Genomic DNA, 22871 nt, shown 5'->3' with positions numbered 1-22871 from the left:
GTGCCCCCGCTACCGACAGGTGCACCTGGTGGCTATCATGTCCTCGTACTCCTTGTAGGCGATGGAGCCGTCGGGCTCGATGGTGAGGACGCTCAGCGGGCTGTACTCAGCGGGGACGCAGGAGGGCTTTGGGACAGAGGCGTCCAGCTTCTCGTAGATGATGTTCTGGACCATGGTGTGGACCGGAGAGCCGTAGCGGTGCCCCACGGCCCGCGGGCAGTCACCCTTGCAGTACTGAGGGCTGTACCGGTGCGGTGCGATGATCCACTTGTCCCACTGGAGTTGGCGAAAGCTCAGACGGAAGTTGTGCAGCTCACACTCGTCCTGAGGGAACAGGAACTGCTTGAAATACTCGCTCAGGTTGTGAGGGGGAGTAGCTGGGGCTTCTCTCAGAGTCTCGTCTCTTCGCCGCCGAGAGGCCCTTTTGCCCTGCAAACTCTCGTTTCCTTTGTCACCCGCGGGATCCACGGGCGGCCTGTTCCTCTGCCTGGGCCGCTGCGGGTTTTTCCTCCCGTGTCTCAGGGAGTTCCACCTGTGATAAGCTTGCTCGCTGGTATCGTTCAGGTACAGAAGAAGAGAAGGGGGAACCAGTGCCACATGCAGGGGATTTTCCAGTTTAGTGTTCTGCCGTGGATCACCCACCAGACACGTGACGTTCACAGCCATGTGGATGTTCCTCCTGTGAGCAGCAATTAGAGGTTGGAGAAAAGAAGTCACGTCAATCTCAACCCACTTGCGCTTTCTGACTTCCAAGTGCGGGCTAAAAGCTACGGACTGTGAAACGCTGGGACAGACTTGGCCAGAAGAATCATGCTCCTTAGCAGATAAATGGCACATGCACGTGACGGGAGAAGAAATGGGAACTGATGTGTCAAAGGAATAGAGCAAGACAGACTTGAGTAGGTGCTCTAGAGCAGCGACACGATCCAGGTTGAAGTGTAAATCCACCGAGTGAACATCTCCTGAGAAGGGAAACAAAATCTTGTCGAGTGAGTGCATCTTCATGTGCCACCTAGGCATAAATACTGGCACGTAGTGGATAAGCAGAAATAATTCTGCAGCAGAAGAAAGCAGTTTAAATCCCCTCCCTTACTTTTCTTACATGGAATTTCTACTTCAGTCAGGGACATAAGAGTTAAAAGTTCAGAAATGACAACAAAACCAAGCAAATGACAACAAAACCAAGTATGCTTTTATGGCCTTGAAAAAAGCAAAACTGAGACGGGCAGTAGAAGGAAATGCGGTGCCCATCGTGCCTAACCATTTTTCTGCTTTTCTGACTTGACTTTGAACTGATTGTAGAGTTTTCATTGACTCATAATAAGATGAGTCAGCCTGAAACGTCAGTATCACCTTGAATGTTGTACAACACACGTGGCATTTCCCAAACTGTGAGGAAGCCTGTATCTAGTGCCATTCAGGGAGAAGCAGGTGATGAAAACCTCCCACAGTTTGAGAGAAGAGCCCTCAGGATTCAAATAGCGACAACTATAAAGAAATAAGATATTTTTATAACATGCTACGCGCGCAGAACACGTGGAAACCCCCTGTTTAACCTTTGCCACCCAGGTCACCCCAGGCCTACCTTTCCTGAGGTCCCTGTGGAGGTGCTTGCATTCCGAACACGGAGTGAAGAGTCGAACAGTGTTATAGAGGTGGCTTTTGTTGGCCTTCGGGATCCCCTCCTTGGTGGCGAACATCTTGTACAGCCTCTTCATGTACCGAAGGGCCCTGGAGTCTGGCTGCAGCCTGGGGGCCTCGCTTTCCCAGTGCTGGGGTCCCCGGTCAGACAGCACCTTGAGCAGGGGAGGCAGGAGGGCATATCCGTGCCTCACACCTGTTGGCAGCCACAGCAGCGGGTTCAGCTCTCTGGCTGTGTCCTCAGGGGCTACCAGTAACCCAGAGAGCTTGTCAGGGACCACGCGACCCCTGGCACGGGGGGAGCACTGGATGCTGGAGGAAAGCCAGTGAAGGCAGCAGTAGAAACAGACACAGATTCTCCAGGTACTCTCCATACTCTGTAGAGCTGCAGCTAAAAAATTGCCTCCCCTAAAATATTTAAGGAAAAAAAAGGAGCCCCTGAGCCCGATCCCTTATATACCTTGCAGCTGTGGAATGGGAGGGGGATTCCTCCTGATTAGAAGCCGAGGGAAGGACCTGCAGCTGGCTACAGAGACTACATGAATTTGGGCTGGAGCCTTTGCCTATGAAAGGCTGTTACAGCCAGAACCCTTGTTCAGGGAATTAACCTTTTCCACGTGGGGAATTACACACCAAGAGCGAGTGCCAGCCTCCAGAGGGAGCTGGGGAGACAAGTTGGGGTTGGCTGCCTGACTAAATCCGTGTTTATTTGCAGAAATATACATAAAGGTAAATATTATTGCTCTTAGCAGTAACAAAGTGACAAAAAAAATAAACTGTTTTCATTTTCTGTTAACGCATTTCTCACAGTTCGCTGCTCTGTAGACAGTCGCTCGAGAGAGGTAACTGGGACTGTAGTGCCCGCAGGTTGGTTTTCATTGCAGCACGTACCTCCAAAAAGCAGAGTGCTTTTTCAGGGTGTCAGATATCTGTGGAGCAGGTTCCAAACGAAGGAATATTGATTGCATCAGAAATACGCAGAAACTCTTGTACCTGAACAAAGGGATGGGTTTATTTAATTAGGTTTTTATTTTATTTGTTTATTTAGGAAAATACGGGGGAGGGGAGGGTGGGTGGGGTGGGTTTCCTGACAGTTGTTTTTAATTAGAGCTACGCTATCAATAATCTAGTTAAATGTCACCCACAATCTCACTTTCACATCTTAAGGCTTCTGAGTAAGTATTGCTTGTCAGAGAGCGTTTAATTAACTTATAAAAATGTCAGTCTGGCATTCTGTGATTTGGAGTGGAAGGTTCATTCAGGTAACAGGCTATAATATAACAGTATAACCTTTTCTGCTAGATTTCTTAAAGCTGATTTGATTAGGATAAGAGGGGGATACTGTCACCTCTAAGGTCAGCTATTCTGAAACTGTGTGGAATAAGGTGATCTGCCCTTTGGTTCGTTTTGAAAATACATCCTTCAGCCAGGCATGCTTGCACCAAACAAGCTCATCTGCTCCCTCCCTTGTGGGTTTTAGTCCCACTTTACATTAGTTTCCAACAAAGGTAACTACGATTTCTGCTGTTCTGTGACGATGTAAGCTGCCCCTTAACCCTGCCCTCTTCCACAAACCGAAGGGGCATTCCTGCTCTCTCCTTTGCACTGATTTTTGGTGTTATCAGATCTCATGGTGTGCTCAGTCAGGGAGCTGAAATGGTAGGAAAATAATCCAACAAAAAGTGAATATTTGCTTTACCTTGCTGAAAGCACTGGAGAAGCTGGGGACAATTAAGCCTGTTGTGAATAGTTCAGGGCTGGAGAGGATGTGAGTGGTACTTCTGGGTGTTAAAGGCATAGCAAATCCATAGCTATTATTCTGTACTGTGAGTGCCAAACTTATCTTACATATTTTTATGTATACACTGCATTGAAGAGGGTATTCTTAAACATGTAGCTGTTGAGAACTGGACTTAAGTACCCTGAGACTTCATGAAACAGGTGAAAGGATGTGGAGATTTTTAACTGTAGATTTGAACCCAGCCCTGGCCAGACATATTCCGCTCTTCTGCATAGTCTGGTGGCCTGATCATAAACCTCATCCACATGTAGTAGCTGTCTTGTTGGAAATCTGAGCAGACAAGTCAAAGTCCAAATATATCCAGCTTGAACCGATGTATCGGGCGCCTTTGCTGGCCGCAGTGATGGGGAGAAGCCTCACGCAAAGTGCTTCGTGCTCCGCTGGCCAGGGCTGGAGGGCTGTAACGCAACTGCTGCTCGTCTCGGGGTCAAGCACACGGCTGATCAGCATCCTGGGGGCCTTTGGGGTAGGAGAAGGTCCGACCTTGTTTATTGTCCTTCATCCCGGTGTCTGTCTGGGTTGGGTGCTGCGGAGGCTTTGAGAGGATGTTAAGACTCAGTTTTCACGTTTCTAGTAACTGGTTGGTCTGGACTTGTGGAAACGTTTGGCAGGTCACTTGATATGACTGTGGTGCGTTGACTACCCGGCCCTTTATAAAATGTGATAATTTTCAGTGTATAAATAGGAGCTGAAAGGCTTGAGAGTGGCTCTAGGAATGTGGGGATTCTTAACATTGAGGCTTAGGGTCTTCCCATGAACGTATTTATACCTTTAGGTGGTTCTTGAGCAGCTCCTAATAAACGGGACTTCCTTTGCTCTGCAGTAGCCTATCATAAGGAGGGGGAAATCTGGAGTTTATGTGGCTGTTGATTTTCCCTCTGAAAAGGAGTTCGTTCCCCTGAGCAGACCGGGGGTCCAGCACAGCCACAACAAGCCTGATGTGCAGAACTGAAGCCTGGTGACTTGCGGGGCAGTCAGGAGCTGGGGGAGGCAACGAAAGGGGAAAGAGAGAGTCCTGTAAGCCCCACTCGCTGCCAAAGCCAGGTTGTCATCCAGACCGTGACTTTTCACTAGGCTTCAGTTTTCTCAGTGCTCAGATACATTTGCTGTGGCGTTACAAACCGCAGCTAGATTTGAGTGAAGGTTCTGGCCCGCGTCCACCTGTAGGTAGCTGCAAATACGTGGGCACAAGCGTTTAAGATAGTAAAGACTTGTTTAGCAAAACACAATGTCCAAGGAGATTAGTTGCATCATCTCTCTTTAAAATTCAGGCCATTACTAGATTGTTTGGTACTCTCCTGTTTTATGTATTGTAAATATTTATTCTCTCCGTTATTAATCACTAGGTTGTTGCAGCAGAAGTTATCTTTTCCTTTTTTTCCCTGGGAAACACGGAGTACTTAGTCTGTACTACCACAGACCAATAGTAGTTTTTAAAATCCTGTAAAGCAGGGCTGAAGAATATGTACCTTCGCCCTGTAGCTAGAGAATGGCAGTTGCTTGTTTCCACAAGGGAGCAAAAGCATTGGCCGCAGGTGTAGCTGCTGTGCCCTGATAAACAAAATGCTTTCCTTTTGGCTCACTGAGCTGATGCCGTGAATTTTGAAATACAAGAAGTATCAGGTGCTCCCTGCAGGGTCCAGTGGTGTTGCAGAAACTCAGCGAAGGGCCCGTGCGGAGTAACAGCCAAGTTGTGTCTGCTGTACCGATGGGAGCTGGAGCCAACGCTAACGACTGAAAAAGGAGACTGTTACTTCTAACGGCTTCTTCCTGCCGTAAACCAAAAAGATCCAACAAATTATTTTAAAGAACCGATGCCTATACACACACGTCATGGTTTGACAAGACAGAATCAGAGCTTTAAAGCTGCGTACGGCTGTGTGTACGACTGCAGCGTAAAACGGATTTTTTTTTTGTCCCTGATGACAGCAGCCTGTGCTCGAGTCAGCCCATTTGTATCTCCTTGACGATAAGATCATTTCCCAGCTGAGAGGTCAGCCTTCATGAAAAGCTTGGAAAAGGAGTGAAACTTCCCAGAGAGAGACATAAGCTGTTGCACTGATGGAGAGTTTTTGCATTCCTTTTTTCTCGCAGACTAGTTCTCCTACTACCTACACAGCTTTGCATGTATCATCTGCTTTCTTTGCGTTTTAATTTGCCATCACTTTATTATCATTATTTACAGGACCTAGAAATGTCCCTCATGGACCATGAGCCTGTTTTCCTGCCTGCTGCATAAACAGGGACTAAACTGCCCAGAGTTTATCATCTAAATATAGGACAAGAGAAGGGACTTAGCACACAAATGCTTACCTTGTGTTTGTCAGCATCAGGGAAGAGCAGAGTTTTAGGGATTTAAAGAAGATTATAAGAGAGCGTTGCTGCTGTTTGCAGCAGGGGCAGCATGAAGGTCTCATTTGAAAATTTCCCAGGTGAACAATGGAAGCCAGCCCCATGACGGAGAGTCAGCAGAGTACGGTGGTATGTCCTGTCCCTTGTAGGGGTGCTTCACATTAAGCATCAGGAACCATTCAAGCACTGGGGTGATGCTGGTTTTGTAAGACCCTAACAGAGAGACAGGCAGCTGGGCACTGAGACATGACCATGACCCTGTCTCAAATATTGTCTGGTGTCTGCAGGACCTCACTGTAACGGGTGAGAAGCCAGCACCAGTGCTGATGTAATGGTGAAACACTGTGGGGTTTCCACTGTAAGCAGGTTTTAGAACCTAAAATAATGCAAAACTTACAAGTTGTAATTGTCTCACCTCCTGAGGCGAGGGGAAAACCTGCACGAGGAGGATGTGCCCAAGAGGGCCTTGTGCTTTGTTTACATGCCCACCGAGGTCCCCAAGGCATCAGGATGAGGGAAGGTCATTCTCTGCTGGTTGACTCCAGTGAGGAAGGTGAGAAGGGGAAGAAGATGAGCTTTGGGGTGTAGCTGGCAGCGAGGAACACTCGGAAGAGACATACCCCTCCTCCAGGGGTGTCTCCCCCTTTCTCTGTAGTGAAGACAGCCAGGCTCTGCACTGCACCCTGTGGTGTGGTGCCCCAGCTGGCTCAGGGGGCTGGGGCGAGACGGGTCGCCCAGCCCTTTGTGTTCATAACATCCTCTCTCTGCCCTAGCCAAAACCGGCTGCCTCCTACATCCTTGTAGAGCTGAGGGGACCAGGCATATGCTGTGGGTTTGTCTGGTGGCATAGTAACGTGGTGGTTTATTCTCCTGCCAAGGGCACAGCAGTGAGTCACCCGAAAAGAAAAGAAAACGTTGCCTGTGCCTCTGAGTGCTGGACTAAGGCATCCACGTCTAAAATACGGGATTCCCGCTGTACAAAAATTATATTATAATAGTGCTTAAAGTTAATGTGTGTCATAGCTGCACTTCCATTGTTCACAATAGCTATCTATTCTTTGTTGCTAAAAGATCTAGCTAGAGATGACCCAATAGCCCATTTTGTTTCTCTGTATAGAGTTTCTAGACTTGGGAAAAGAAATTCAAGATTTAGGCAGGTATCATTTTACAGAACACTTCAATATCTCACATGTTCTATGTTGGATTAGGATGTTCTGACCCAAAGTGAAACCTCATCTCTGGTTTTTGTACTATTCATGTGTCAGTAACAATAAGCAACTCTTTTATATAATACTGGCTGGTAGATGAAGCAGTTGGTCTGAGGTTGGAGTTGGCTGTACCTACCGCCATAAAGATAAACATAGCGGCTTCTCACAGGATGCGGAGGAAGGCAGTGCTGAGCTGGAATCGTGGTACGAGTCGGAGCTCCTGCTGCTGGTCCTGCAGGTACGTTACCTGCCTGTTCCCTTGGGTGGCATTGCTGCAAACTGACCGTGTAGGCAGTAACACCGAGGAGAAGTGACCTTGTAGGACGCTTTGTACAACTAGAATTGATAAATGCTCTTGACAGGGCAATCAGTCAGTTGGTTCGTTTGTTTAGGACACGAGTTTAGTGGCTTAACAGGCAGCAGCGTGAGAAAAGTTGTACTTCATCCTGTTGTGAAAACAAGCGATCAGCAAAAAGCCACCTGACGGCCTCGCTCAGCTGCTGAAAATAAGCCCCGTGTTGCCTTTGCTGCTGGGCGGCTGGCGGCCGTTTGGGCACCGCTGCGGTGTCTGTCCAACCTCCTCACTTTACTGACGGGAGGGTACCTGCCTCGGGAGTGCTTGCTCAGAGCTCTTTGTGTCAGGAGTTTAGTTTGCAACTCGTTCACACTTGTGATGGCGGGGGAAGAACGTAGATACTCAGTGCTGAAGTACGGCACTTGTGATTTTAGCCGCTAGGCAAACACCACATGGCAAACCAGTCGGGTTTTCCTTGTTGTAATCAGGTATTCTTTAAAAAAACATCGTTCATTCTCTGAAAAGTAACAACAGCTGCAGAAAACAGCAGAGCAGGGTTCCTGGAGGGGCCTTTCCACGGAGGGACACCTCCCTGTACGTTGTTTCTGGGCGGTGCAGCAGCTCCCAGACGTACAGCGGGAGGGAGAAGTGACAGGCTGGGTACACACCACCTGCGAAGAGCGAAACCCGTGACGTTGGCGTACTTCACACAAGTCTGAAAAGCCATTGTGGGGAAAGTTTTGTGCATATTTACAAACACAAGTGCCCCTGCGGAGCCTGGATGAGGCAGTCTGAGGCAGTTCTTTACCATAGTTAAATTTTTACTGAAATAAAACTCCTGGTGTTAGTGAGCAGGACTGTCACTTGGCACATGCTGTCCCTGTGCCAGGGAGGTGCTGTGCATGCACCCGTAAGACGTGGCTTCCAGGTCACCTTTCAGAACACGCTCAATCCAGTCTGAGGGCTACTGGGGCGGCTTTTGCCTTTTCCTCTGGGCCTCCTGGCGTTGTTCCCTGCGTGGGCAGCTGGTCTGGGAGCCGAATGACCCGCGCCCCAGCTGCACGCCCAGTGTGAGGGTGTGGGGCAGCCTGGTGGGAGCTCTGGGGGAAGAAGGGTGGAGGTGGTAGCCTGCTGCTTTTGGAAGCATCTCGCGGTTGGCTTAGTTCAGGGACGATGTGAGGTTATGCAATGCTATAGTTGGGTACGTTCTAGATATTAGAGTTATCTGGAAAGATTCAGTGAAAAAAATGTGAGTAGGTAGAACTTAGCTGAGTTTGAGTTAGGTTTTCCCACCCCCCTCTTCAGGAACACACAGGCAGGATTGCAGGAGTTCTCTCCCTTCCCTCTTCTTGGAAGGGAGAAAGAAAATATTTGAAACAAACTTGTAAAATCTAGGAAATTGCAAGCTCATATTGGCTATTCCTCCTCTTGCCTTGGCGTGCTGGTGTGGAAAGCTGAGGTTGCTAAGCTCGTTATCATGACTTTAGCTTTCCTGGTGTATTTTCCTGCCTGGCAAGCTCTTGTGTACAAGCTGGAGAGCAAAGAAAGCCCCAAAGAATAAAAATTGTGCAAAAGGAAGAGCCTGCTGCTGTTACTTCACACCTCACCACAGGCAGCATACAGGGCAGGTCAATTGCTGTAATCCAGGTGTGACTTCCCCCCCCGCCCCCCCCCCCCCCCAATGTTTTTGTTGTTCCTAAATAAACAAGCAGTTCTGGCCATTCTTGTGGCATCTCTGCCACAGGGTCCAGTTGTGGCTGTAAGGTAGGAGTCGGGAAACTCTGGCTTTCATTTTGTTGGGGTCCTGTTTATTTTATGCTGCTGTCGGATATGGTTAAGACGCAAGTCCTTATGTGACCCTTAGTGAGGAAAATGCTAAGTTATACTTTAGCTCCTTAAAACTGCAGGAAAATTAAATTCCAGCGTTATTTTCTTTTCCAGTCTCTCTGTTCTCATGCTTCCTACACGGATGTGCTCTTGCTCTGCGGCTGTGGTGGGTTTCTGCTGGACCTGATAATCTTCAGGGTCTTTTCCACCCTCAGTGATTCTGTCCAGCCCCTCCTGTGCCTTGGAGACCTCGGCGGGCAGCGAGACCTCGACCCTCCCTGTGGTTTGTGGGGCCGGGGGCGGGGGGGGGTCGTACCTCGTTCCTCAGCGGGCGGTGGGGCTCAGGGAGCCGCTTCTCCCCCGAGGCTGGAGTTGGAGGTTCATTATCCTGACCCCACCTCCGTGCCTCCCCCTGGGCAGGGCCGCCTGCCTGCCCGCAGCTCCGGCCGGGACCGGGGCAGCCGCGTCCCTGTCCCACGGCCGCGGGGGGGATGTCCCGTACCCCGGGGGGGGGGGCCCGGGCAGCGCAGGTAAGGCTCTGCCGGGGGCTGGGGGATGCTCGGGGGGTGGGGGGGGGGGGGCTGGGGGTGTCCCTGTCTGCTGGGGGTGAGGGTCCCCGCGACATTCCGGTGCTGGGGGCCGGAGCCGAACGCACCCGCCTGGCAAGGACTGGCTTTTGGGGAGGGGAGCGGGGGGTTCGGAATGCTGGCGGGGGAGGAGAGGGGGGAGCGCGGCTGCAGCGAAGCCGTTGAAAGTTCAATGAGCCCTTGGGGGGCCTGGAAGGCTTAAAAAGCGGCATGTGGTGAGCCCCGAGAGCTGGATGGCCAGGAGAAAGGCTGTTCTGCAGTCCCGGGTGAGAGGGGGGGGTTGGGGGTGCCTTGGGGTGCTGCTTCTAACCGTGTGTGTGGCCGTGAAGGCGCTGCCGGACAGCGTGCTGCTGCCTGCGAAGAGCAGGAGAGTTTTTAGAAGTAATTTTATCTGACCTGATGGTATTTCAGTGGTCAAAAGCATTCTTTCATAGCTTAGAGTGTGTGGCGTTAACAGAACTCAAGCAGTTTTGGTGTGGAGTGATGTGGCTTATTTATGCTGCCTTCAGCAGGAGGGGTTTTAATCTTTCTGTTAAAGACCTGAGCTGCATAATCATTTCCTGCAAAAATCACAGGGGCAGTAATTGCCTGGACCCTTCTTTTCCTGTTATGCAGAGACCTGTTAATGGGATTCTTCTCTCAGAAGAAAGGTCTCCTTAGCAGCATTTGATGTCAAGAATGAAGCGGTGTCAGGTAGAAACTGAGTGTGTTTCAGTGAAGTGGACTTTAAAGAGCTCCAGACTTAATTCTTGAGGGTTCAGCGTTTTGCAAAATATTCATGAAGTGATGTATTTAAAAAGGAGAAACATCTCCACATGGCATGTACTTCAGTGTGAAAGTTAACGGGAAAATATTAAAGTTAAAACTTAAAATAAAAAGTTTGTGCGTTGAGAAAATCGAAACCTGGGCTGAACAAATAGGGGAGGTGACAAAGAAAAGTGTTTTCAAGTGTGTGGGGGAGGGACTCACATAAGGTTTTCCAGCCATTTACAAATGGTGAGAGAATATGCAAATGCATTTATTTATGATTTGCCTGGAAGGGGTTTTGCACGCTCTGATACTGTCTCTTGTTTGGCCTCACTTAGCCCAGAGGTGCGAGTCCAAACACGCCGAGGGCCGGGTTCAGACCGACGGGACTATTCGGGCCCTGTGTGAGTGGTGGAAACTGCATTCAGGCACCCAGTGAAGGACCCTCTGGAGAGGGGCTGGGGCAGGGGCCGCTGAGCCCCCCTGCCTGGGCAGCGTGTGCCCTGGTGGTGGACCTGCCCTCGGCCTCTCCAGCTTCAGTTCTGGCTCAGAGCTGAATGGGAACGACTGGAGCTGTGGGTGCTCCCAGGTGTCTGGTACTTTCAGTTGTAGCACTCGTTTCCTCTGATTTTCACCTGAGAATTTGCATTCTTGTTTGCTTTGCCCAGAATGTTGGGAAAATGTGGACAAAGTGAATCCCATATTTCTAAGAAGCAGCTTAAAGAAAAAAACAGACATGATGTCTTGCCTATTTTCAAGACTTCTGACCCGTCACTGAGCAGCTTTGTTTCCCACGCTTTGGAGAAGGGAATTAAGTTTGTTTTGCATGCATTTGCATCAGGGATGTGCTTTTTGCTGTTCCCTCTGAAAACCTTCTCAGGTCTGGCCAATTAATAGGTCTCTGAAAAATGCATATGCTTTGATTTATTTATATTTTTTTTAGTCACTTAAATGTCTGAAGGTTCTGTCCTCAACATACTGGAGTCTCCCAAGAGCTTCCAGCTGTGGCTGGGCTGACACTGTGCTGGTCCCAAAGCGTAAATGGAGATGCTGCCTTTGACCTGTGGCTTCAGACAATAAGCCAGATTGCCACTCCTGTGGCTGGTTCCAGTTGCCCTTGGCCATTTGGAGCTAAGAGCTGGCCCTGGCCGAGCCCTCTGAGGTGGCTTGACAGGAGACTTGCTGGCACAAACCAGCGAAAATGGATTCGTAAAATAATTGTAGGGTGGGGCTGACCCAGAAGTGGGATAGGAGTTCTGTGAGTGTTCTTTAAGGTAGTTTTGGATGTGTAGAACTTTGGTGCAGAGAGAACAAAAAGCAGAGGGGAGAGGGGAAAAAACTAATCATAGTTCCTCTATTTAGAATGTTTTCCTGATCTTAGTTAACCTCTTTAGAAGTTGTTTGCAAAGGAAAAACTGTGTTAGCAATATCATTGATGTCAAATTTGAATATACCTCATAAACTTTATCCTTTGAAAAATTCCCTCTAATTTCTGTTACCTAGGTTTTCCTCTTTTTGCTCTTGTGACAGCAGCTCATGTAGAACATTCTGGAGATCCAGATTGCCGCTGCTTGTGCTGGAAGTGTTGGCCAAGTGCGAGGCAGCGCCGATTTCTGTGCCCAGAGCGGTTCCAGTAGCAGTCTGCTCCCCAGCGCCGCGTTCCCTGCCTGCCACCCTTTCAGCAGAGCTTTCTGCTCTTGTATTTCAGTGTACCATTGGCACACTCAAATGAGAGTGCCGATGTAAACTTTCTTTAAACAAGTTTATCTCAAGGGTTTGCAAAAGATGAATTGCTTTGGGCATCTCCTGCCCATTTGTTTGGGTCTGATTTAGGTCTGATTCAAAACGGAAAAATCAATGTAAAGGTGCCATTTACTTCAGTGGGCCTTGGAAAAAAACCCTTTTAAGGGATAGCAACAGAACTTAACATTATATCAAATTAAGGTCATCTTTAAGAGTGAATAGGTGTAGTTAAATATTCCATCTGTAACCTCACAAGCACGCATTCTGGTGACCTGGAAGATCCTTCCCTACCAGGAAGGTGATGATTTTATGGCTCAAAGTGGTTTTAGTTTTTGGCATTGAGTAATGCTGGGTGCTAAAGTGTGAGAATGAATGTCTGACCTTACCTGGAAGTGAAATCTGTTACAGCAATACTGAGGGTGATGCTTCACTGATCCAGGCGGTTTCCTGTTCCGCTGGTTGTACGATGCCCATCAAGCCAGAATGGGAACAGACGCTTAGAGAATTATGCCCAAATAAGTCCTGTGCACCATCACAAGTGATACAGAATTTACATTTTTCGCTCTGTGTGCACGCTTGGGAGTAGACTGCATGTCTCAGAATGAGATTTATCAGGTTTTCATATGGAAATTAAGAGAGTGCCTGTACTTGCTCTCATAGATATGCATCATTCTGTAAACACAAGCATGGTCTGCCTTCCTGTCGGAGCAGTGGTTCGTTCAGGGAGGCACTGGGTACGGGGTGAAACACGGGCTGCTTGTGCCTCGTTGTGTGTGTTTGTGTCCTGCGTGCTGGCTGAGTTAGCTTGGGGGTCTGCCGGGAGCCTCTCGCTGTCCCCCAATACTTCTTGTGTCTGACACTGGATGGACTCGCAGAGTAATGAGGAACGACAGAAGGGGATCCAAGAGTGAATACTTCCAAACTGCTGTGTAGGAACATGTGGAGTGTTTGAGCCTGGAAACTCTTCATACAGTGAATGAAGGGCAGAAAAGGTGTGAAGTGAATGAATGTAAATAATCACGTGAACTGACCATAACTAACTGTAAGTGTACAGGCTGTTTAAAACCGTGGACATGTCAACAGCAGACAAGGTCAAATCAAAGTTAAGCCAACCAGATGCTTTCTCTCTCCTTCCTCTCTATTCTTTCCGGCTCCCCTTTTCTCACAGGCATTTTATTTGCCTTTTCCTGGCTTCTGCGATGGGACCAGATTCCACCAGCTCTCAGAGACAAACGATAACAGTCCTGAGGATGCTTTAAGTATCCTGGCGTGAAGTCTATCAGACTCGGACAATCTGAGGACCTGTCATTTATTCTGCTTTCTAAGCTGGACTTCCCCTGTTCCAGGGTGAGTTCTTACAGGTAGTTTTCATTACTGACCAGAATGACCAGCTCCGTTTGGGCTCTTTGAGCAAAGACTGCATGCTAGCCTACTTAGCAAGAGCGCTCTTCCTTCTCATGGAATCAAGAATATTAATGTTCCCTTGGTTTTAGTAGTTTAATTTTGGTTTGTATCTTGGGCTTTGAGATTTTGTCCTTTTTTTTTTTTTTTTTTTTTTTTTTTTTTTTTTTCCTCAACAGCCCCTGTTCTCCTGCTGGCTCTTACTGTGTCTGCCTGCCTGGGCTGCAACTCTGCCGTGTCACACTTTTTCTTCCAAGCCCCAACCTCTTTGCCCAACAAGCCCTGGCTCCCCTAGTTTCCCGTCTGATCTTTGTCTTTCTCTTCATCCTCCTCCAAATCAGCATTTCTGGTTTTGGGTTGGTTTTTTTTTTTTGATGCCCTGTAATTAATTTCCTTTAGTGGCTCCTTTTTCAAGCCTCCTTTCTAGGACAGCCTTATCCTTCCTTTTCCCTCTGGCCTGCCAGTCCAGCCTTACCATGCTTTTACTCTACTACATTCCACCCGATTCTAACTCCTCTGTGAATTTGGTGGTCCCCTTGCTCCGCCTGACTGTGATCCAAGGAGCACAGAAGTCAGAGCACAGCTGAGATGTGCTCTGGTTTCACAAGCTGTGGATGATGCTGGGCTTCCAAAAGAAATTCCAAGAATAGCCCTGTAAGCTGTGGATTGACTGCATGGAAACTTTAATACATCAGGTCTCTACTGAGTTTATGCACCGTGATTGTTCAGGGATTTAAATTCAGATTGCTTAGATTTCACAGATAAATCAAAACCAAGTACATGGAGCAATCAATAGCTGTTCCTTGCCAGATTTTGTCTGAACTCTAAAGGGCAAGAGCTCCTGTTTCATAAAGGATTGTCAGAAGTTTTGGAGTTTTTTTAACCTTGGGAAGACAGTGTATTATACTGAGACTTGTTCTTAAACAGCTGGAACACTTCATCTGACAATTTAAAAAAAGAACATGCAAGCCCCGTGGACATATCTCCAGCTGGAATAGTCTGGTCAAATGGATAAACATTTGTCACAGTAAGTACCCTTAGGAGGGAACGTGAAACAGTGCTGGTACGTGTAGGACCTTTCTAGAATACACAAACCTGTCTGTTTTTCATGAAATTACATCTCTCCTCTTTGGGAGTTTATTCTTGATGCAGCATTCCGGGCGTGGATCTATGTAAGATTATTTCTTGGATCATGGACTTTTCTGCACCTGTCCCTGTTACTATACAGGCTTCAAGAACAGGGAAGGGAGTATGATCAGAATTTGGATATAATATCTTTTTGCTGTTCATCTGTCCAGGAGTAATTATGCATTGGGCTGTGTCTAAAAAACTGTCAACCCTGGTTTGAAGCAAATAATTCTTGTTAATTATTTTTATGGTAATAAATATAAATCAGCAAGGGGTTTTTTGTTGTTTTTTTTTCTTTTTCTGAAAGAAGTTACTAATATAGCATTACAAATAATTATTTTAAAACTGTCAACAAACTTTCTGGTTTCTTCTAAACGAATGGTTTAGGTAGTAAACATACCCTTTGAGCTGACTGTTGTGATAATCTTAGAGCCTGTAAAACGTAAAGGTTTGACCCAAGGGTTTGTCGTACTTCTGTGACTAATCACCGTAAAGCTGATCTCTGGGGTTGTACTGTTCTGTCTTTGAAATGGTCACATCGTGTTACGTATTTATTGCTAAAGGTGAATTTTCTGGCATCTAAAATATCACAAGCCATTTTTACAGGACCATTTGTAGAATACTCAAGAATGAATTTGTACCCCATATTGCAGAAATCCAGGCGTTAGCAATGCAATGCTGCTTGTCTGTTACCGACACTGTCCACGTTGTCCTGAGAAATGACCAGCGTTTCTCCTCTCCAAAGTGCCTCGTTTAGCTCCTCACCCAATCAAACCTTTCAAGGGAACAATATTCCCAGTACCAGGAGGTCCGATTTAGGACATTTATACAAGTCCTAGAACGCGGTGCCCACCCCACTTCGGCATGCTCAACACAGCAGTGACGGGGTGCCCCAGGCTCTCGGAGAGCTGGAATTCTCTGCTCCCTTGAATGCTGACGGTGAGTCTCGAGCAGTAACAGCTTGGCTTGTGTCAGGAATGTTTGCTGTCAAGGCCAAAGGGCGGTCATCAGCGCCCGTTCCCCAGCACGGCTGTACGCACACATTCCACGTCGCTGAGGGGTTTAGGCATTCAAGGGTCCTGCCAGCTTAAGATCAGATGAACTCATATGAGTTGTATTTTTGCCTAATCCAGGGCTTTCTGCTCATAGAAAGTGTGTGGTTTGCACCTGTCCCAGCCTCCCTCCTTTTATTCCTTCACCCATCCCTGCTGCTGCGGAGCGCTTTAGAAGCCCTAAGACAAGTTAAGGGTAAGCTTGCAGGGCCATCCTCGCAGAGCCTGCTGCTGTAGCTACCTCTGTGCTGCCAGGGGGCTTCAGCAGGAGTTAACCGCCCCGGGAAGTGTCCTGCTTCTGGGTGCCTTTGGCAGCCCTTGCCAGGTGACAGGCTGTTCAGTTACGCTGCTGACCATGTCCACGGTTTGGTGGTTCTGGGGTGGTTTTGCATGTCCTGAACAACTTGAAGTGAAATGTTTGACTGTGGGTGGAATTGGAACATTTTATCTGGCACAAACAAAAAACTTAAAAAGTACAAGTTCTTTGTAGAGAAGCTGAAAAAGTCGTTTTGATATGAACCGAAGCAATTCTTACTTAACCGATTCAGTTGTCAAACCGAAAATATCTGTGGTGGGACAGTGCCAGAAAGCTGTTCCTGGCAGATCTCCTCTGGCAAGGTTCGTGTCTCTGACGCTTCTATTGGAGTGAAATTTTGAGTTTCCAGTCCCAGTCTCGTAAGAATTCCCTGCAAACCTTTGACTGAAGTAGGTTGTTTAACTGGAGAATATGACTTTCTCCGTAAGCAGCATCTGTTCATTGGGAAACTCAGCTACTCTTTCTGCCATGTGGCGTTTTCCAGCGAGGGCTGAGGAGCCCCACGTATCAGGCAGATGCAGAGCCATAACCAAGCTTAGAATTACACGGGTGAGAGTGACTCCGGGGTGGGTTGGTCGCTCCCTGCCCTTCCTTTTGCACCAGCTGCCCACCTTTTCCCCACGGCAGATCTCGTGTACTGATCGAGAGGAGACGCCTACATCCACGTTAAGGACCGTGGTAAGCAGCGTGGCTTTCGGAATTGCTCCTGTGGTATTTCAAAGGTGTCTTGGGTGGCATTTCAGAGGGCTCGGTAGAACCTCTTCTCACGTCCTGAGGGAATATGAGCTTGCATGTGTACTCTTGGGTCTCTGGGGCTTAAGGATCTGCGACCGTAACCTGAACTGACCCCTGAAAATGCCCCCTAAAGCTTGCCTGTTGCACCGCTCTCTAACACGGGAAGTCTGGTCTGGTCAATAGAGCAGCGACCTGGAAACCAGGAGATTTGTTCTCTTTCCACTTTTGCCATTAACTTACTGCATGAACGTGGCTAAATCGCAGTGTAGTCCCAAATCTGTCCATTGAGTAGCTCCTGTCAGCGCTGAGAATTGTTGAGTTCAAAGCACCTTTATATATACTTATATATATATTGCAAGTAATTTTGCCTGAATTACATAAAACAGACTGGTAAAACAAGAAGGATTTGCTCATATTAAATAAAAAAGGATCCCTTTCCAGGTTTGGAGGGTTTGTTAGCAACTTGTTGGTTGTTAGGTGAGACTAACAGAATTTCACATTGTGTACCTAGGAAAATTGCTTCTTTTAATATATAAAATCAGATTTAACAAGCGGAGATCAGTTGTAACATCTTGTTTATCCACTTACAGGAATTGCCGGAACAGACACCTTCTGTGTGTCCTGTTTTCTGTTAATAACTTCTTACAACTTGACCACATGAAAACACTCTTGAAATTCATTCCTGAGTTTTTTCCATAGGGAAAACTCTTGCAAAAGCTATTGCAAAATTTCCATTGTGCATAGCTTGCAGAATAAGGCCCTTATTAGCAGAAACGGTTCATAGAAGAGCAAATGTGTGCTTCCGAAAATATTAATCTTAAATGTGAAACGGCTTTGTATATTACCGCCTCATCCCAATGCCTTCTGAAGTTCAGGGAGACTCCAAAATTGAAATGATTAACTGGCATTTCCAGACTACTGGCCAAATGAATGCTTACCAAATGTGAGCTTTGTGATTAATGAGCCGCCTTTGCTTGGAGACCTCTGAAACTCTTTTCAGGGTGCGATTATTAGAATAATATTGCTTTTACTTGCGAAAATATGTGTGCTCAAGTCGCGTTGCGAGACAGACTGATTTTTTTTTTGAAAGCTGCATTCAAGAGACATTCGTTCAGGTCCCGCTGGTTTTACACATTTATAAGCTCCACTGCAGGAAACAAAAGCACATGAGAAAGAAATACCTGTTATCAGTGGCTGTTCTGAACCGAACGGTACTTAATGCCCAGACCTTCACGTCCCGTATCTCTGTTGACCCTGTGTAATTTTGCTGGACCAAGCTGCTGGCAGAGCCCGCGACTTCCTTCGCTGTACGTTGCTTTATTTGGGAGTGTGGCAGAGCTGCCCCGCTCTGTGTCTGGGACTTCATCGCGTAATGCTCCTTTTCTTTGTGACATCTAATGGCTACATTATTTATTTAGCCTCCCTGCAACAAAGACACCATTGTACTCGGGTGCTGCCATGAAAGCAGAGAGCCTGCCCGCCTTTGCCCTGTAACTGGATCGACGTGCCACCAGGAGCCCTCGTTAGTTATTTATTTTTCTAAGCGCAGGCAGAGAGGAGCACATACCTGATGGCAAAAGCAGGCAGCAGCTGGCATTTCTGCTCTTGTCCCAGGGGAGCCATCATGTCCCTCTCCTCTTCTTCTCTCACATTTTGCCGTGCTTAGAAGATAAACAAAGAGCTCACTCTTCCCTTGGGAGCTCGGCGTTAGCGCCTGCACTGCTCTGTGATACTGAGCCACGGCTGTGATTCCTGGACAAATTTTTTAAATATATTGACAAGTCTCACTTAAATTCTAGTTTTATAATTATCTGTGGAAAAAAAAGCAAGTGTATACAGTCCTGAAACAGACCGCCCTGTCTCTTTTTTTAAATGCCCTGTCATTTAGCTGATACAAAGAGTTTTGCTGTAGATTTGAGTGGAATCGGTTTCAGGCTCCAAGTGGAGTTCTGGTGAGCCCCTCTTTGCTGGTGGTGCCGGGTACACATCGGTAGCTCGGGTACCACCGAGCCCACACCCTCTGCCATCAGCTCAGGTGGTCACAGGTTAGAGGGCCAGACCCCAAAGCTCTTCATGCTTCACACCCGGACTCTGCTTCATATGGAAGGGAGCTCAGTGCAGCGCTGACGCTGTGAGCACGAAGGGACTTGGGGTGAGTTTCTGTGGTACGAGCACGAGCTGCTGGGCTGGCCGGGTCCTGCTGCAATGGGGCCGTCCTGCGCCTCTCGCGTTGACTCGACGTTCACCCAGTGCCTCTGTGAACTCTTTCAGCTCAATAAACCAGCAGGAAACTAAATAAAAACCCTGAACAGCTTCTTAGCGACCTGAACCAACTCAGTGAAGAGGCCAACGAGCACAAGAGCTGCAACAAGACCCGTGTCAGAGCAGGAAAGAAAGGAATGGGAAGAGAAGGGGTGAAGGCAGTCTCCTCTTTCAGCAGCATCAACTCAGCAGCATTTCCATTTAAAGGGTTGGAGCAGATTCCGCTCTGAGGCCCAGGGATTGCTGGTAATCTATGAAAAAGAAGTCCAGCTGCTTTGAGAAACTGTTTTAAACAGTAAAATTAAAACCAGTTATCCAGACTGGTTCAGCACCTTGATTCAGACGCTGAAATGTCCCAGTGTTGTGTGACACAGCGTGTGGGCTTCTCTACAGATTTTTCTGTGGGTTCAAAGAGCTCAGACGCTGGTGGTGTGGCATTTGAATGTGCTAATCAGTTGGGAACCTTGTTCAGCTAAATACTGTTTATTTTTCTAATGAGGCTTTCAGATATTGTTTGGTTGTTCTTACCTAAAGATCTACCATTATGTATTTTACCAGGGACAGATCCTGTAACCTCACTGAGTCAAAACTCCCAATGAAGATTTGTGCAAGTGAAAACATGGCTGTGCTGTTTGGCAGCAATTTAAGGGAATTCTTGGCCACTGCTTTCCCCAGCCTGCAGCTGCTCACTTCTGCTCTGCGCTGCAGCAGGAAACCTACTTGCTGCCACGGCTGATACTGCTGCAAATTGGGAAACCGGCCTTCAAAGGAGCAACGGCAACTTCTGTGGGTTGCTCTGGCTGCAGAACGTTTCGTATCAAATCAGGGACTGAAGGAACACTGAGACCTCTCTTTGATCCACGGTGCATCAGTGTGACTTAGAACAATGGTAGTGGCTGTGGGTTGCCTTTCTGCTATAAACTATTACCAAACAATTAATGAAATAATAGGAAATGGTACAAAATACTGATTATGTTTGCTGTAATGTCATGCAGAAGGATTAACTCCTGTGGGAATTGCTGGATTCTAGTGAAAAAATAGTGAGCATGTGTCTATAATAACACTGAGTCCTCTGCCCTGCCAGCTAGTGTGGTTCTTAGGTAGGGCAGCCACAGCTGTGGAGTCTGGGAGTGATGAAATCTCTCAGGGATATTATTTTGTCTATTAGGCCGCTGTTACTTGGATGGTTTTGGTGAGTAAACCCCAGGATTTTTATTTTTACTTTCTATCTATGCCACCATTGACCTAGTTTTTGAAGCCGCTAACTCCGAGCAGCCATCTGTGTCCCAGCTGATGCCAAGTAATGAAAATAACGTTGAAAGGTAACAGCCCGCTGGGCGATCGGGGGGTTTTGTGGGTCGTGTTTGCTGTTTGTGTTGCTTCCCCCGCTGGATTCCGCTTTCCAACACCCAGTAAGAAGGGCTGGGAAGGCAGGTGCGCAGGGAGCAGCACTGGGGGGCGAGGGGGGCTCCGGTCAGCCCTGCCCATGGCTCTTTACCTGCACGTGCGATGGCCGAGGAAACGCCGCGGTTTTTACTTTATCCTGCTGCCTGAAGGGGCTCCCCTCAGTGACCAGCGGCTGCTTTGGCGTGGTTGGACTGGACGAAACGCGACTGTCACAGCCATGAAAAATTATTTTGGTATTCTGTTTGTCTGATATTACAGCCTGTAAACGTCTTTGTGCTGTCGGTACCGTACAGCGGGTGCTGAAAGGGCCGTGGCAGAGCGTGAGATGCCGGGGAACGGTGAGCAGGCGTATCCCTTGGTGGCTGTCGGTCGCTCGTGTTTTCTGTGTTTTATCCAGAGTTACAGGTCCTCGCCTTCAGGAGCTGCACGCAAGTGCAGAACACATCCTAGTGATGTGCAGATTAAGCAGAAGATCTGTAAAGTAGCATTCAGAGGAAAGTTTTGGCCCTAATAATCCTAGTTATTGCTTTTCTACTTCCCAGCAATTTTGTGAGGTGACTGTGGCGGTGTTCAGAAGTGAAAGACATCCTGATGGCAGCTGCCATCATGGGTAGCATGAGATTTTATGCATCTCTGGAAGCATTAGCTATGAAAGTTCAAGGATTCCCTGGAAGTCTGAGTTCCCAATAAAGAAACCCACCTTGTGTAACTATTTCTGGTTGTGAAGAAAACCTAATGTAAACATGCTCTAAACGTTTAAGAACCCAAGGACAGATAAAACAAAGCTCGGCTGTGTTGTTTTTAAAAAATCCTTTGGTTGTTTTCACTCTTGGCCCTGTTTATTATTGTTACCATGTAAGTTTAGAGATAACAAACCTCAGCATGCTTTTTCATGACTTGTAGATCTCCCCGGAACGCTTCAGCTGTTTCGTCGTGGTGGTGGATGAATGGCTGGTGTGCTTGTGTCTGACGCGAGAGTAACGTTCCCGCCTTGGCTCTGTCGTATCCTCCGATTCTGATGTGGTGGGTTTGATTGCCAAGAGCAGCTGTAAATTCTGTCTTCTGGGGTCTGTCCATCACATCTCTTTCAATCATTGTTAGTCATTAAACAGATTCTGGCATTTTGGCCGGGGCAGGGCTGCGGTTTGCCGCCGGCTCCCAGGCGTGCGTTCTTCTCGCGTCCCCCCGGCGCAGCAGTGCTGATCTGTGGCTGAATCTGAGCGCAGAGCAAAGGGCAATTATTCAGCCCAAATCTACAGCACTTCATGCAAAGGCAGGGGGAAGGTTTAATTGCTAATACTTGCAAAACATGGATTTACTGTGACAGTCGGGGCCCTACAGGAGCTCTAGCCCTGCTCCCCGTTAGCTCTGCTCGGCGTTTCACACGCTCGCGGGTTCGGCAGGTGAGCGTGGCTGCATCGTAGCACAGCTGAATCCAGCCTCCGAAGGGTTTGCCCTTGTGAGATACAAATCATTGCAGCTGCGGACCGTATATCATATCTAATGACTTCTTGACAAGGCAACTGGTTCATAAGTTAGGAGGAGGATTTGGAGGCATTTATATTTTGAAATCATCTCATAATTAGTGAATGCTAATATTGTATGTATGGTGCCGTGTATTATTGCAAGTTACTATTGAATGGCTGCTGGTTTAGAGCTCCAGGTTACACCTGACAGGGCCTCTTTCCTGAGGCTTCACACTGCTGGAAGTTTCAAGTGATTTGGCCTGAGCTGTTGCTGACACCCTGTACCCTGCAGAAGCTTTCAGCACCCTCAGGTTCGGAGGGAAGTTGCATTAGTTTCTGAGAGCCTCACAGGTTTTAATGGATTTATCCTGACAACAGCGTGGCAAGAAGAGTGTTGTCTATCCTCAGTTTACACACCAGAGACCCTTCGTTTAAGGGCCCTTGAACTTTGCTGTCTGTACAGTTCTTGTCCAGAGCGGGCAGGAGACAGAAGCCAGGTGCTGTCCTGTGTCTGGAAAAGTCTGGACACCATCTCAATTTCGATGTGTTCAAATGTCTTTAAAAAATCTCATCCTAATGTAAGGGCCAGACCTTACAAAGGTCTGTGGGAAATCCCAGAGCTAATCCAAACTCTCCAAAGTTAATAGCCTCGCTGCTGAATGCGGCTCTCCCCGCTGTGCCCAGGAGAGGCAGGAGTTGGTGCGTTAACCCTCTGAGGCGCAGGATGGAAAAACAATTACTTTGGCTTTTTGTATTTTCTCCTATGGTGTGTTTGACCCTTCATTACTCGTGTAGGAGTAAGGTCAGGCTTGTCTGCAACGCTTTAACAAATCAGTCATCGCTGACATACCTGCACAAACTTACTGCCACAAAAGAAAGGTGTGAAAGTTTAGAGAAGGCACA

The 22871-nt window shown here is 47.7% G+C and overlaps 1 protein-coding gene across 1 annotated transcript; it reads right to left on the bottom strand.

Annotated features, from left to right (window-relative positions):
• Positions 1–9: 9 nt before the first annotated feature.
• GDF9 (growth differentiation factor 9) lies at positions 10–2015 on the bottom strand. The gene is made up of 2 exons (XM_009952549.2): positions 1586–2015; positions 10–962 (listed from the first exon to the last, which is right to left on the bottom strand). Exons 1-2 carry the CDS (start codon positions 2013–2015, stop codon positions 10–12), a joined length of 1383 nt encoding a protein of 460 aa, XP_009950851.1.
• Between the last annotated feature and the right edge of the window lie 20856 nt (positions 2016–22871).

This window comes from Leptosomus discolor, chromosome 10, assembly GCF_034619465.1.
Source record: "Leptosomus discolor isolate bLepDis1 chromosome 10, bLepDis1.hap2, whole genome shotgun sequence".
NCBI lineage: Eukaryota > Metazoa > Chordata > Aves > Leptosomiformes > Leptosomidae > Leptosomus > Leptosomus discolor.
Note: the sequence above shows the minus strand (reverse complement) of the source record. Positions and strands in the feature narration are given on the sequence as shown.

Coding starts and splice junctions, on each gene's coding strand:
- GDF9 (XM_009952549.2), bottom strand. CDS start 2,015: ATGGAGAGTACCTGGAGAATCTGTGTCTGTTTCTACTGCTGCCTTCAC. Junction 963..1,585: donor CCACAGGGACCTCAGGAAAG/GTAGGCCTGGGG, acceptor TTCCCTTCTCAG/GAGATGTTCACTCGGTGGAT.